The sequence below is a fragment of the Setaria viridis genome, chromosome 5 (genome assembly GCF_005286985.2).
Source record: "Setaria viridis chromosome 5, Setaria_viridis_v4.0, whole genome shotgun sequence".
NCBI lineage: Eukaryota > Viridiplantae > Streptophyta > Magnoliopsida > Poales > Poaceae > Setaria > Setaria viridis.
Window position 1 is genome coordinate 33558191 of NC_048267.2, and position 15802 is coordinate 33573992.

At 44.9% G+C, this 15802-nt stretch overlaps 1 protein-coding gene across 1 annotated transcript; it reads left to right on the forward strand.

The window, feature by feature from the left end:
* Positions 1-258: 258 nt before the first annotated feature.
* Positions 259-6652, forward strand: LOC117857952 (ABC transporter B family member 9). Its single transcript, XM_034740883.2, has 12 exons — positions 259-585; positions 1496-1550; positions 2042-2217; positions 2326-2547; positions 2653-2891; positions 2979-3504; positions 3595-3868; positions 3972-4611; positions 4695-4923; positions 5110-5376; positions 5457-5720; positions 5801-6652. Exons 1-12 carry the CDS (start codon positions 316-318, stop codon positions 6443-6445), a joined length of 3807 nt encoding a protein of 1268 aa, XP_034596774.1. The 5' UTR covers positions 259-315; the 3' UTR covers positions 6446-6652.
* The last annotated feature ends 9150 nt before the right edge of the window (positions 6653-15802 follow it).

A 15802-nucleotide genomic window follows, 5' to 3' on the forward strand; every position in this document is an offset into this window, starting at 1 on the left:
TTAAAATTCAGACTTTCGGGACACGAACGTTGCACATTGCTCTTTTAGAAAAGTATTTGCAAGGAATTCATTCATTCGCTCTAGAAAAAGGGGGGAAAACTCATTGCGTCAAGTCAAAATAATTTGTTTTCATTCAAAAAAAAAGTCAAAATAATTTGCGTAAAACGTTTTGCAACAGAGGTTGGCCAGAGACTACTGGCTACTGCGACCAGCAGCGAACCCCATAAATACCCTTGCAAAGTAGGCAGAGCCGTAGGAAGCCGCCCCAAAGGTAGGCGGGCGCGTCCACCGTATACACACCGAGAGCCGCGAGCAATGGACGCCGCGGGAGGGAGGGATGGCGAGGAGAAGAAGGAAGAGAAGAAGGGCAACGGCGGCGCCGCCGCCGCCGCCGACAAGAGGGTGTCGTTCACGGGTCTGTTCCGGTACGCCGACGGCACGGACGTCCTGCTGATGCTCCTCGGCACGGTGGGCGCGCTGGGCAACGGCGTCACGCAGCCCATCATGACGGTCATCTTCGGCCAGGTCATCGACGGCTTCGGCGGCGCCGTCGCCCTGGACGATGTCCTCCACCGCGTCAACAAGGTGAGCTCGTCGGAGCCTGGAGAAACTTCCGCCACGCTAGCTATCTTGGCGTTTGTGCTTTCACGGCCCCGGGAGAACGATGGGGCGCGTATCTTGACTTTTGGCGCCATTAATCCTCTGGTGTTTGCTCCCTCTTCATCTTTTAATTTCTTTCAAAATTTTCTCTCCTTTTTTGTTCTTGAATCTTGAGATAAAACTTAAGGCGGAATGATGCCAATCTAAACTGGTACTTCTTAGAAATCAAAATGATCCCACGATCCGTGCTTTGACAGGGACTTAACTAGTGCCGTCCAATATCAACAAGATGCTTTGCGTGCAAAACATTGCACTGCTTCTTCTTTCTTCTTGGAGTATACTGTTCTCATCCGTTCAGCTATGCGTTTGAACCAAGTTTCAATATTTTCAGACCAAGCGGGCAAACTTGGTCAGGTTTAAAAGAATGAAACAGCCTTCTGGGTTACCAACAGCTTACAACACTAAAGGAAAAAACAGAGAGTCGAAAAATAGAACCGTTTCAGGACAACAAACAACTCAACAACTAACTCAACGCTTCAGGGACCAATTAACTTAATAAGATACCATGTGGAACAGAGTTACTATAATTGATAACTAACCACCACAGGTAATGGCTAGAATCTTTCCTGATCAAAGATCCGGAACTCGGTCCAAGGATAGGGTTAGAGATCATCCACACGGTCAAATTTGTTTTTTTTTTTAAAAATAACACGGTCAAATTTGTTCGGTTGTATGTTCTTTGACAGCAGTTTTTTTTATATGGTTTCTGAATAAAATAAAGTTATGGCCAAAGTTTCTTCAAATACTCTGCTAAAAATTCATTTTATTACATTCTCTTTTGAGACATGAGTACATTTTTCTCACCCTGCTGCTGTTCCACCTCACTTTCTTTCAGGCAGTTCTGAATTTTGTCTACCTGGGCATTGCAACAGCGGTTGTTTCCTTTCTCCGTAAGTACCAGTAGACTTCGTTATCCCTTTCAATCTTCATATCTGCTTGCACTCTGCATCACAAGCTGACATTGCTGCAGTGCAGCTGCCAACGATCCCATTGATATAAAAAAGAATCTTGCATCACGTACAATGATAACATATGCTTAACAAAAAGAAGCTTGTCGCATATACCAGCTTGCGCTCATACCAGTGTTTCAACTTTCAAACATGGAAGCTGTCATCACGGAGCAGAGTCCGACTTTGACTTTTGTTATATACTTTCAAAGAAGGGTACAGAAAGTTTGTGTTCAGCAGTTCATGATAGTGATTACAAAGCCAACATGTTTTGAACTTCCATGGAAAGAGATACAAGAAAAGTGTACGATTAAAGCACTGCTTCGTCAGCAAACTGATTTTAGAAAAATCTGAAACAGAGTTCTAGTACATGTTTAAGGCATATATATGATGCTCGTACCAATATAATTGAATTCAGTGCATTATTTGTGCAGAGGTGTCATGCTGGACGATGACAGGAGAAAGGCAGGCAACACGAATTAGATCTCTGTACCTTAAATCTGTCTTGAGACAAGATATAGCTTTCTTTGATGTAGAAATGACAACTGGGCAAGTAGTTTCAAGGATGTCTGGTGATACCGTGCTGGTTCAGGATGCCATTGGTGAGAAGGTAAATAGCTCCCCTCTATAAAAATGAAGAGTGCAGAAGCAAACTTTCTGTTGACTATCACCAGCTTATATCAAAACTGCAATATTTGACTCTTACAAAACTCTTCAGGTCGGCAAGTTCCAACAACTTATTGCTACCTTCATAGGTGGCTTTGTAGTAGCATTCGTAAAAGGATGGCTTTTATCTCTTGTCATGTTGGCATGCATACCTCCAGTAGTTCTGGCTGGAGGAATGGTCTCAAAAATGCTTTCTAAAATCTCTAGCAAGGGGCAAACATCATACGGTGAAGCAGGGAATGTAGTCGAACAGACGCTTGGGGCCATTAAAACAGTGAGTTCAATGCAATCGGTGACTGAATAACGACAAAGAGAAATCACTACATTTTCAATGTGACATGCTCTGACCAGTTTCGTTGTGGCTACATCTGTAAAACAGGTTGTCTCCTTCAACGGTGAGAAGCAGGCTATTGCAGCGTACAATAAACTCATACACAAGGCATACAAGGCAGCTGTTGAGGAAGGAATTACCAATGGTTTTGGCATGGGTTCTGTTTTCTGTATATTTTTCTCAAGCTATGGTTTAGCCATATGGTATGGCGGCAAGTTGGTTCTTAGCAAAGGTTACTCAGGAGGAGACGTCATCAATATCTTGTTTGCTATAATGACTGGGGCAATGTGAGTTTCTCTAAATCGAGATAAAGAAATTCTTATGATGATCCATTCTGTATGACCCATGTTGTCGATTTCCAACGTTTTGTGCAGGTCGTTAGGTAATGCAACACCCTGCATGGCAGCCTTTGCAGAAGGACGATCTGCAGCATACAGATTGTTCGCAACAATCAAGAGGAAACCAGAAATTGACCCTGACGACCAAAGCGGCAAGCAGTTAGAAGACATCAAGGGTGATGTTGACCTGAAGGATGTGTACTTTAGCTACCCAGCAAGACCAGATCAACTAATATTTGATGGATTCTCATTACATGTGTCTAGCGGCACTACAATGGCTATAGTTGGGGAGAGTGGAAGTGGCAAGTCAACTGTCATAAGTCTTGTAGAGAGGTTCTATGATCCACAGGCTGGTGAGGTTTTAATTGATGGCATTAACATTAAGAGTTTGCGGCTTGATTGGATAAGAGGGAAGATCGGTCTTGTTAACCAAGAACCATTGCTCTTTATGACATCTATCAAAGATAACATATCATATGGCAAAGAGGATGCAACAATTGAAGAGATCAAAAGAGCAGCTGAGCTTGCTAATGCAGCAAATTTCATTGACAAATTGCCCAACGTATGCCACAGATCCAATGAATTAACTTCTGTACATCCTGTATCTTATATTGAGCTCAGTGCTAATATTTTTCTGTTTCTCTCATACCAGGGCTATGACACGATGGTTGGCCAACGTGGCGCTCAGCTCTCAGGGGGCCAAAAGCAAAGGATTGCTATTGCAAGAGCAATAATTAAAGACCCCAGAATTCTGTTGTTAGATGAGGCGACTAGTGCATTGGATGTTGAGTCAGAGAGGATTGTTCAGGAAGCACTGAATAGGATCATGGTGAATAGAACAACAATTGTGGTTGCACATCGTCTGAGTACTGTGAGGAATGCCGATTGCATATCAGTTGTTCAACAAGGGAAAATAGTTGAGCAAGGTTAGGATCCCTTCTCCATTGTGCATAGTACATTTGCATTCATTACATGCACACCATGTTTTAACTAAGCAATCAATTCCTTGAATCTAAAAATATTTCACAGGACCCCATGATGAATTGATAATGAACCCTGATGGTGCTTATTCTCAACTTATTCGTCTGCAAGAAAGCCAAGAAGAAGAGGAACAGAAATTAGAACGTTGCATGTCTGATAAAAGGTCTAAAAGTAGAAGCCTCTCACTGAAGCGATCGATAGGCAGAGGTTCTGCAGGAAACAGCAGTCGGCATTCTTCGACGGTCCCATTTGGTATGCCTGGTTCAGTTGAGTTGCTCGAAGACAATGATACAAACGGGGAGAATCAGAAAGAGCAGGCTGATGATAGTGAGGCCCCAAAGAAAGCTCCTATGGGACGGCTTGCTGCTCTAAACAAGCCAGAGGTACCGATTCTTTTGTTAGGAGCACTAGCTGCTGGAGTGCATGGAGTGCTTTTTCCAATGTTTGGGCTATTGATCTCCAATGCCATCAAAACTTTCTATGAGCCGCCTGACAAACTAAGAAAGGATTCAAGCTTTTGGGGTTTGATGTGTGTTGTGCTGGGTATTGTATCGATAATATCAGTACCAGTGGAGTTTTTCTTGTTTGGTGTCGCAGGGGGGAAGCTTATCGAGCGTATTCGTGCCTTGTCATTTCGGAGCATTGTGCACCAAGAAGTTGCTTGGTTTGATGATCCCAAAAACTCCAGGTTGACTACCATCGTTTTGTTCAATGTAGTATTTTCTTTATTTCTACTTAAGGGATTACTAATGGCCAAATTCCATCTTACAGTGGAGCACTTGGTGCAAAGTTGTCAGTTGATGCTCTGAATGTCCGAAGATTAGTGGGTGATAACTTGGCCTTGTTAGCTCAGGTCACCTCATCGCTAATCACTGGATTGGTCATTGCTTTTGTGGCAGACTGGAAGCTCACATTGATCATCCTTTGTGCAATGCCACTATCGGGTGCTCAAGGATATGCACAAGTTAAGTTTTTGAAGGGCTTCAGTCAAGATGCCAAGGTAATATATGTAAAAAAACAGGCCTTCAGGTTGTTCTTGTCATTATACAAAATATGAAATAACAATTGAAACTAAGATCTGCATTTATTTTGTCATTGAGGTCTTCAAATTACATAAGAATAATGATCACTCTAGATATTATATTTTGAATACATGCTAAATGACAATGTATTGTTGTTTCTGCAGATGCTGTATGAAGATGCAAGTCAAGTGGCCACTGATGCTATCAGTAGTATCAGGACTGTAGCTTCTTTCTGTGCTGAGAAAAGAGTCATGGCAATCTATGATCATAAATGTGAAGCTTCAAAGAATCAAGGGGTCAGAACAGGAATGGTTGGTGGCCTTGGTTTTGGTTTCTCATTCATGATGATGTACCTTACATATGGCCTTTGTTTCTATGTTGGAGGGCAATTCGTGCGTCATAACAAATCTACTTTTGCAGACGTTTTCAAGGTTAGAAAATGCATCATGTCAATAGTATTTTCTTCCTTCAACTTCCTATTGAAGATTTGATTTTAACACGTGTCTTGCAGGTTTTCTTTGCACTGATGCTGGCAACAATTGGCATATCTCAAACAAGTGCATTGGCTTCTGATTCTACAAAGGCGAAGGATTCATCTGTCTCCATATTTGCTTTATTGGACCGAAAGTCGAAAGTTGACTCAAGCAGTGACGAAGGTTTGACATTAGACGAGGTCAAGGGTGACATCGACTTCAGACATGTTAGCTTCAAGTATCCAAGCCGTCCAGATGTTCAAATCTTCAGTGATTTTACCCTACACATACCCTCCGGGAAGGTTAGCCTAACATCTCTCTGCAATGCAATATCTTCTCAGTGATATAATCAGTTGCTTACTCCTTTTATGGTTTTACACAGACTGTTGCACTTGTGGGAGAGAGTGGCAGTGGAAAATCAACAGTAATTTCTTTGCTGGAACGATTCTACAATCCTGACTCTGGTACCATCTCACTAGATGGGGTAGAAATCAAGAGCCTAAAGGTCGATTGGCTAAGGGACCAAATAGGGCTGGTGGGCCAAGAGCCTGTGCTCTTCAACGACACAATCCGCGCCAACATAGCATATGGGAAGCACGGGGAGGTCACTGAGGAGGAGCTCCTGAAGGTCGCAAAGGCAGCCAATGCGCATGAGTTCATATCAAGCCTTCCCCAGGGGTATGACACCACTGTTGGAGAGAGGGGGGTTCAGCTATCTGGTGGCCAGAAGCAGCGGGTGGCCATCGCAAGGGCCATACTAAAAGATCCAAAGATTCTTCTTCTTGATGAGGCAACGAGCGCCTTGGATGCTGAGTCTGAGCGAATTGTGCAAGATGCCTTGGACAATGTCATGGTTGGCAGGACCACAGTTATTGTGGCACACCGCCTCTCGACGATCAAAAGTGCTGATATTATTGCAGTTCTCAAGGATGGCGTGATTGTGGAGAAAGGAAGACATGAGACGCTGATGAACATCAAAGATGGATTCTACGCTTCGCTAGTTGAACTTCGTTCAGCTTCGTCATAGTACCTAGGTTAAGAATTTTGTTCGCATCACTAGGCATTGTACATCTTCCTTGATTCTTCTCTTTGTTTTTATATAGTTATATGGTGTGCTACGAATTTATTGGGATTTACCGATTTATTTGGGGTCACTGCGCGGCTGCTAAAGACATCATGTGGTGAGCCGGTTTGCCTTGTGCATTTTGAAACGAAACAATTGGATTGTGCACAAGGCTCGTGGTATTCAAAGATTTTTCAAGTGTTGTTTTAAAATGACTGAGAGTTATTGTTTTTCTTCACCATTTAATCTTCCTACCAGACACAATCTTACAACAGAGCCGGCTAACAAACTGCCTTATTCTCACATCGACGGTAGCAACGTGCCGATTGATGTAGAGTATCATGAAGAAGAAAGCACCGAGGCAGAGCCAACAGATGAAGTGGAGGATAGTGAATGGGTTCCAGAAGAGGATGAAGAAGAGGACAGAGATTCTGAACTAGAGGAGTGCGGAGAAGAAGAGGATCACACGACCGCACCAGAGGAGGAGGAGGACGACGATAACTGGGACAATGACGAGGCAAAAGAGGATGAGGACTACCAAGCAGAAGAGGAGGAGGAGGATGGGCAGGATGGTGACTGGGACAGTGATGAGACCGAAGAAGATGAGAACTATCAAGCAGAAGATGAGGCCAAAGAGGATGAGGATGACTATGACAAAGAAGACGATGAAGAGGAAGATGATGACAAGCCACGTAAGAAGAGAAGATGTCTAGATCAAGATGGTGTTTAAGAGATGGCTAGAGCAGTGCATGAGCAGCCTTGCAGCGAGAACCAAGGTTCCAATAGCAAGGACAATATGGACAAATCAGTTAATTCTGACGAAGAGAGCCATGAGGAGAGCAACGACACTAAAGGCACGGAAGATATAGTTGATTTGGGATTGTTGGATAATATATTAATACGTAAATTTTCATTAGTTTGGCTATACTTTGCACGTTTTGTTGAATTTTGTATTTAACTATTTTATCAATTTTTTTTCTAATTCTGTGTGCCGTGTCATGATTTGGATAATTGGAATGGACAATTTGCTTTATTTTACCCCTAAAAATGATGTTTCCTTTTTGAGATTAATAACCATATATAAGTCAGTATTATATCCAAGATCTGATGACTTTTTAGCAGACGTATGTGTTCAGCAAGAGCCATTTTGTGCAGTTGCAAGAAGCCACAAAAGGATTCACGATCAGGCGCGCCGTTTCACGATTAATTAATATGCCATCGCACTACTCTACTGCGCCGATGCATAACCATGGTGTTTCCTCCTCGATAGTTCCATTCCTAAACTGCACCGTTCTTTACAGTGTAGGATGTGTAGAGACTCACGTGTACAACAACAATGTCAACCCCGCCAGATTCCCCGATTGATCCTTCGAACCTGTGGCCTCCCAAGATCCCGCACAGATGACAATGAGGAGAAGGACTCTGTCGTAGTGTCATCTGATGGTGAGCGTGGGTCCTCGGCCGATAAATTCTACGGCGTCGAAAGTGACGAAGACATTAGCGAAGGTGTCGACAATGACAGCAGCGACAACAATGACGATAGCGATGACGGCGAAGACAATGATAGCGACGATGACGATGACGATGACAATGACAACGGTGAAGACGGCGACAGCGGGCCACCTAGCAAGCGCCGTCGTGTGGATGGCTAGAGTTAGAATGGTGGAGCTCCCGGCTACGACGACGTCGCGTAATCTCCTGGCCGACCTTCCAAATCTTGTGATATATTGTATTAATTTCAATCTTCTTTGTAAATAGGTTGTCTGTATGTCTGTAGTCGGAATGTCTATGAACGTCGAGCAGAATTACTTACATGTATTAATTGTTGTTTATGTAACATGTAATCATGAATGGCTATACTCTGCGTATTTTGTGACTATTTCGTCGATTTTGGCTAATTCTGTGTGCTGTGTCATGATTTGGTTGGAATGGACAATTTGCTTTATTTTGTCCCTAAAAATGATGTTTCCTTTTTGAGATTAGGAGCTCTACATATAAGTTTGTATTATATCCAAGATCTTATTCTTTTTAGTAGCCACACGTGTTAAGGAGGAAAGCATGTACGAGACACATCAATTAAATAAAGGAAATTATCTAACATGTTTCGGCTAATTAGGGATGGATCAGCATGCATGCAAATAAGGATTTGTCAGGTGGGAGATTCAATCATCCTTTCCTAATTCGAGGTGCACGTCTTTGATATATGGCAAAGAATGTGGCGGCCAGTCTTGATATATGGCAAAGTTTCAGTGATAGGTTTTAGCGATTATTCTCTTGTACCCCCACGATTTTTTCCCTGATGATCAATTTTCTATACTTCACGTTTCCTTGTATAATCTTTAATTCATGCATGATAATTTATCTCCGCCTGACCTCTGTTATATCCAATTTTATTATTCTTTCCTTCTATAAAGTAGACACAACTTTCCTATATATTCCCTCCACGTACCACTTCGCAACTGTTCTCTCTTTTCCACGCGCAGGCCACCCAGACGTGTACCTGCAGTTTCCTCTTTGATGTCTCCTGTTAGCGTATCTCACAAATGGAGGTTCATGTTCCTTTACTCTCCTAATGCCTCATAATTATATCACTTTAAGTTGATGATGTAAACTTCTTGTGCTTGTGATTTTCTTTATGTTATATGCGTTCCTAATTTTCACTATCATAATATAATGTAGGGATACTTTGCTGCATCATATGATATCGATGTTCCTTCCGAGCAGGACACGGGGTTAGGTGAAGGAGGACTTGCCAATAGGGATTCGGAAGAAACCACTATCGACGTGTTCAAGTCAGATGGGTCTACTATCACCCAATGCCTGGTACATATATATTTCATCAGTATCTATACTTATATGCGGTTATGATTACTCGGTAGGTTTTATATGTATTTCATCTCGGTTTCTACATGTATTAATTTTTGTTTATGGAACATGTAATCGTGAATGCCTATAAGGTTAGTTTGATTATAGAGGTAGAAACCATTTTAAGGACATGTTATTTTTAGATTAGTTTAACATGTCATTTCAATTGTGTTATTTTCCATTTCTCTAGATGCCTTATCTTCCCATTGAATTTTCTTATTATCTTCCAAATCATGGTAGTATCTGAACACTCATGCTTTTTTCATCTGATGTTTAATTGATATTTCTTCTTTGTATTTCATCTGAACACTCTTGGACCTTTATTTCTCGAACACTCATGCTGTATTTCACGCACGTGCACATCCACTACATCAACATCTATTTTATATTTATTCAGAACAATTCTGGTGATTTCATGAATCTGGCGACTGCGATGGCTCTACCTCATGGGACTGAGGTGGATGCAGTAGCGGTGGTAGCATTTGTTGTTGCAATGGACTACAAATTACTTCATCCATATGGAGCAAGGGAGATCTGTTTGGCGGACACAAAGTTAGTTTTGTTTAGTTATACATTTATTTAAATAAGAGCATGCCTTATTCTATAATTTTGTATAACCCATCTACATTATAAACCATCTCTGTTAAAGTACACTAGCATTCCTCCGTTTGGTGGTTGATGAAAACGATGTCGACGGGCATAAACAATTTCTCACAGTAGATGTCAACAACCACATTGCAATGGTTGCAAAGGTTATTATAGACCAGAATATGCGTAAATACCAACGTTCAATCTATTTTGTTGTGGATTATGTTTATTTTAACTTGTGATGCATTTTGATGTTACGATGATCTCCAATTACAGGGTGCCTGGCGGGAACTGCACTGACTGCAATCACTTTTTGTGAAACTGCAGCGCACCTGTGGATGACATCACTCGAAGGTAAACCATTATCATTATTTTGATATAATTCCATGAAAAGTATTGCTCGTGAAAAAATGGTGTTATTCTTTTTGCAGATGTTATAAATTCTTTACGAATGGACTCGAGGTTCATGAATGTGTTAAAGAGGCAGTGGCCGCTTGATCCTACTATATTCCTATACACTTCAATACACCGCCCTTACAGTCCATGGGAAAAAATGTCAGACAACCTTTGAAGTATCTTTTTGTCGTTGTCAAGATTAGCGGATCAAGACTTAGACTAGTAAATTTCTTTTATGCGCGTAAGGCTTTAGATGGTGACGTGGGAGACACAGGATTTAGACTGGTTCGGGCAAAGGAACGCCCTACGTCCAGTGTCGGGAGCTGCTCGTGTTGCCCATGCGGGGTTCTGTAGTAGGGGTTATAGGAGTGCGAGAGAGGGATTCGGTCCCAGGTCTCTTGGGTGTGCACTGATGCTCTAGGAGGGTGCCTGTGTGTGTGCCCTGTTGTCTTGGGAGCGTTATGGTGTCTTTAGTTGTCCTTGGAGCCTCTCCCCTGTCTCAGGCCCCCATTCTCCTTTTATAGCGTAAGGAGACCACCGGGGTTACAGGCGAGACCGAGTGTGGGGAGCGGTAAAGAGATAAACATGGCTGGGTAAAAATACAACACGAAGGGAGGAACCGAATTCCCAGGTTCCCGGCGTCCTCGCCGGCCTTCGACTTCTTTCGGCGCGTATGCCGGAGGAGGGTGGCCGGCGCCGCGCCCTGTCGATGGCCTCCTCGGAGGCCGTAGCCGCCGGGTCGTGATGATGGCGTTTCGTCGTGACTCGGGTGTCCGTTTGGGGGGGGGGACGGCGGATTCCGCCGTCCTGCTGACGGCTCGCGAAGGGCGGACGTCACATCCCTACCGTTGTGCACGCGGAACGCGAGAACGGGCGAGGTTTCCCTCTGCTCCGGGCAGCGCAGGCCATGAGTGCCTTGTGGCGAATGGGAGGAGGCCGCAGATACTGTAGCATGTACAGTGCGGCCGCACATGGGTACTTGCAGCAGGTTGCGTGAGGGGCGCGGTCATCCTTCTTCCTCACAGACCTGCGGCGCATTTATGGCGAAATCGATAGGGGGACCCACGAGATCTGCGCCCGAGGCGGATACTTGTCTGGCGGGCTCGGGTCAGCCCGACCTCCTACGCTTGGGGTCGGGCGAGGCGGAGACCCGCGGCAGGGGGTCGGACGCTCCCGACCTCAGACCTGCGGTCGGGCGAGGCGGAGCTTGGTCTTCCGGAGGTCGGGGATGCCGGACCCCGGGATACGGGGTCGGGCGAGACGGAGCGTGATTCTCACCCCCCGTGTTGGGCCGGCGCCAGTCTTGTTACCTTAGGTGGGCCTGGACCTTTACGTTTTGTTGTCTCCATGAGCTTGGGGAGATCGTTAATATTTCCCCCAACACTTTTTGACTATATGTTTAGGTCAGTGAAGAAAACGGCAAATGCACCCGCGTTCTGTAGCCCGATCTAACAATTGTCCAAATGTTTATTTTTTCAACGTTTCAGTTTCCCATATCTAAACTTGTTGTGGGAGTGTCTACTGATGATGAATGTAGTTTGTTTAATTTTTAATAAATATTTAAATTTGGATTGTTAGTTATATGTTATTTCAGTTTTAATAATATAGTAACTATTTATTATTACATTATATATATTATGCCATCCTTTTTATATCACGTGCGCCGCGCACCTCCACGTCCACCATTCATAGAAAAAGCACGCACATTTGCACAGATGAAGGCATGCCTATTATACTACTACGGAAATATCACTGCATGCATAGAAGTAAATCAGGTGCATCCAATTTGGTCATTCAATCACTTTGTAATCTTACTGTCTATCTAACTGATGAATCAATAGGTCAATACGCAAGGCACGAAGCACTTCTTGTGCCAAATCAAGCGCATGGTGGATTTAATTAAATCAATCAGCACTTCAGAAGGAAACTTAAAAAATATCCAAAAAAGAACTTCGAATGGGATTTAAATCTCACGCATGGCACCTCCCCTTTGGCCTCGGCGCTACCGATGGCGGCATGCGCTTGGCCGGCGGAGCAGGCGCAAGCGGCAAAACTGCAGGCCCTCGTGCGCTCGACTACCGCCGCCCACCTGCACCTCCCGCCCGAGCTGCACGCCTGCCCGAGCCCGCGTCGCGTGCCCTCCGCCTAGCCGCGCGCGCCCGCTCCCCGCGCCCCGCCCGAAGGCTCGCCGCTGGCCTCCTGGTGCCGCCGTCGCACCCAGCCGTGAGAGGATTGAGAGAGAGGGGGATCCGGATTCCGGGGAGAGAGACGACGAGAGGTAGGTCAGGCCGGCCTCTTGAAGCAGTATGGAAGATAAGGGGCAACTTTGGCCGCGTTCGATTTCTTGAGAGTTTAATCCGTGTCGCATCGAATATTTGAAGGCTAATTAGGAGGACTAAGTATAAGTTAATTATAAAACTAATTGCACAGATTGAGGCTAAACGGCGAGATGAATCTATTAAGCCTAATTAATCCATCATTAGCAAATGTTTACTGTAGCATCATATTGTCAAATCATAGACTAATTAGGCTTAATAGATTCGTCTCGCCATTTAGCCTCCAGCTGGGTAATGAGTTTTGTAAATAATCTACGTTTAATACTCCTAATTAGTATCTAAATATTCGATGTGATATGTGCTAAAAATAAGTTAGAGGAACCAAACAACCCCGTCTGTTCGCATGGCTTTTGTTATTTTTCTAATTGCTTTATTCCAGGTGTTGGTAACAGATTTAGAATACGGGCAAATGCGTTCGTTTTTTAAAAGCGGGGTACAACAGATTTAGAATACGGGCAAACCCGTTCATTTTTTAAAAGCGGGGTAAAAATACAAAGTGGAAGAGAGTGGAGTAAAATCATAATTGCGGCTTAAAATAGGTAAGAAGGCAACAATCCCATTAATAAATATTTAAATAATTAAACATCAAAATAAATATAAAATAAATATTTCCATAAGCATATATATCCTTTAACAATATACATAAGTACATTAATACATATAAGTGTAATTTATTCATTACATAAATAATATAATATATTTAAAATTAATATGGTTAGCCATATTAAAATTGAAGAAATGTTATCATTGTATATCATTACTGATATTAGATTAACATAATTATTCATTTGTCATATAGATATTTTTAATAATTTAAATGGTGCACATCATTATTTTATTAACAATATTAAAATTAACATCATTTGTAGATAGCGTTGGATATTCCACATTTTTTTTCAAACACAAATCTGAAACTGAATGGAGAAAAATACTGAAAAGCGAATCCGAATACATTCCTTTAACATCCATATTAAAAACAAATACAAATACAAATATCTATATTAGTATTTTTTATACGAGTGCATAATTTAGATATCACATCCATATCCATCCCTAACCATCGTGCTACTGGCTACTGCGACCAGCGAACCGGCCCCATAAATACCCTTGCAAAGTACTAGGCAGAGCCGTAGAGAGCCGCCCCCAAGGCAGCGCTTACACCGTACACACACCGAGCCGCGAGCAATGGACGCCGCAGGAGGGAGGGATGGCGAGGAGAAGGAAGAGAAGAAGGGGAACGGCGGCGGCGCCGGCGAGAAGAGGGTGTCATTCACGGGTCTGTTCCGGTACGCCGACTGCACGGACGTCCTGCTGATGATCCTCGGCACGGTGGGGGCGATGGCCAACGGCGTCACTGAGCCCGTCATGACGGTTATCTTCGGCCAGGTCATCAACGCCTTCGGCGGTGCCATCGGCGTGGACGACGTCCTCAGCCGCGTCAACAAGGTGAGCTCGCCGGAGACACCTCCGCCACGCTACCTAGCTATCTCGTTGCTTGCCATTCTCTTCTCCGTAGCACATCTGCACATGTATGGCCGCGGAGACGGCCGTGATCGGGCCGAGGTCAAATCCCGTCTCATGGCGGTCTGATGATCTGACCGAGATGGAAAGCTCTGTTAAATCTTGGCGTTTGTGCTTTCTTTCACTGCCCCAGGAGAATGATGGGGCGCGTATCCTGCCTTTTGGCGCCATTAGTCATATGGTGTTTGCTCTCTTTTCATCTTTTAATTTCTATCAAAATTTGCTATTTCTTCTTGTTCTTGAATCTCGAGATAAAAGATGGATCGATACCAACTGAAACTGGTAGTCTGGTACTTATTAGAAATCAAAATGATTCCACGATCCCTGTTTTGACAGGAACTTAACTAGTGACTTCAAATATCAACAAGATGCCTTCCAATTCAAACGCGGGAAATGCTTTGCATGCAAAATATTGCACCGCTCCTTCATTCTTCTTGGAGTAGATTGTTCTCATCTGTTCAGCTATGCGTTTGAACCAAGTTTTAATATTTTCAGACCAAGGGGTCAAACTTTGCCAAAAAGAACCGTTTCAGGATAACAAACAACTCAACAGGGGAGCCTTACAATAATGAGTGACGAGTCCTCCTCCCCCCTTCCTAGCCACTGGCGACCCTGCGGGCGCCCCCCCTCCCGACCACCCCCGCCTCGTCGGGCGCTGCTCCCTACCGGCCGCCTCCCAGCTCCACCGCCCCACACACCGCTGCCTCCAGCGCAACCAACGCCACCCAATCCTCTGCCAACCCTGCCTCCGCCGCCCGCCGCGGCCCTCCTTTGCGGTGCCCCAACGCCCTGCGCTTCCGAGCATGCGGGCCGCCAGACTGGGTGACCATCGGCTTCACCTCCCCCCTGTGCCCCTTCCTGAGGACCCTCCGGCGACGCCCTCTCCTCTCCGAGCCTCTCACCGAGTGAAGCCTTTCGGGATTACGCCCTGCGTAATTTCCACTCCGTCGTGTTCGCTCATGTCTCCGCCTCCCACGCCGCTGTTGTAGCCCTCGACCATCTGGGTGAGCCTATACCCCTGCCTCTCCTCTTGTCAGCTGCAATGGATGAAGAACACCATCAATTTCTAGCTTGATGGCAGTACGCCTCTAGTCCCCCTGCTCGAGGTTGCTCCTTTCATCTTTAGCCTCGATGTTGCCGCCCCTCCAATGCTCATTTCCTTCTCACTCTTGGGAATCTCCGCCATGGTTGATGCTGCATCCAATTCTTCCCGGACCTCGCAACGGTAACGGCCTCCGTTCCCGGTTTGAACTCCCCTACCTCGTTCTTGGCGGGATTCCCCTTGGGCCGTGAGTCCTCCTCTGGGCCACCTTCTCCTTCCGGCCCAACTGCGGCCTGCACTCCTCCTTCTGTTGGTGCGGCCTTCCCCCACCCCGAGGGTGCACCGCTACGTGGATGTAATAGTCATCATCTCCGTTAGACTTCTCCTGTCGTGCACATCGCCTTCACTCCATGCACCTGATGCCCACCCTCTTGTGGCGCTATCACCCCTGCGCCATCCACCTCTCCAGCTGGTGCCCATCTATCCGTCCTGCAGTGTGCCCGGTGCACGGGCCTGCTCCCCCTTCCCTCGATTCCCGGGTTCTTCCCCCCGCTCCCCGCCTCTCTATCTCCC

What these genes read in the sequence shown, in the direction of transcription:
- LOC117857952 (XM_034740883.2), top strand. Translation starts at nt 316, where the DNA reads ATGGACGCCGCGGGAGGGAGGGATGGCGAGGAGAAGAAGGAAGAGAAG. An exon ending in AGCGGTTGTTTCCTTTCTCC is followed by an intron (nt 1,551 to 2,041) that starts GTAAGTACCAGT and finishes TTATTTGTGCAG; the next exon opens with AGGTGTCATGCTGGACGATG. An exon ending in GCTTCAGTCAAGATGCCAAG is followed by an intron (nt 4,924 to 5,109) that starts GTAATATATGTA and finishes TTGTTTCTGCAG; the next exon opens with ATGCTGTATGAAGATGCAAG.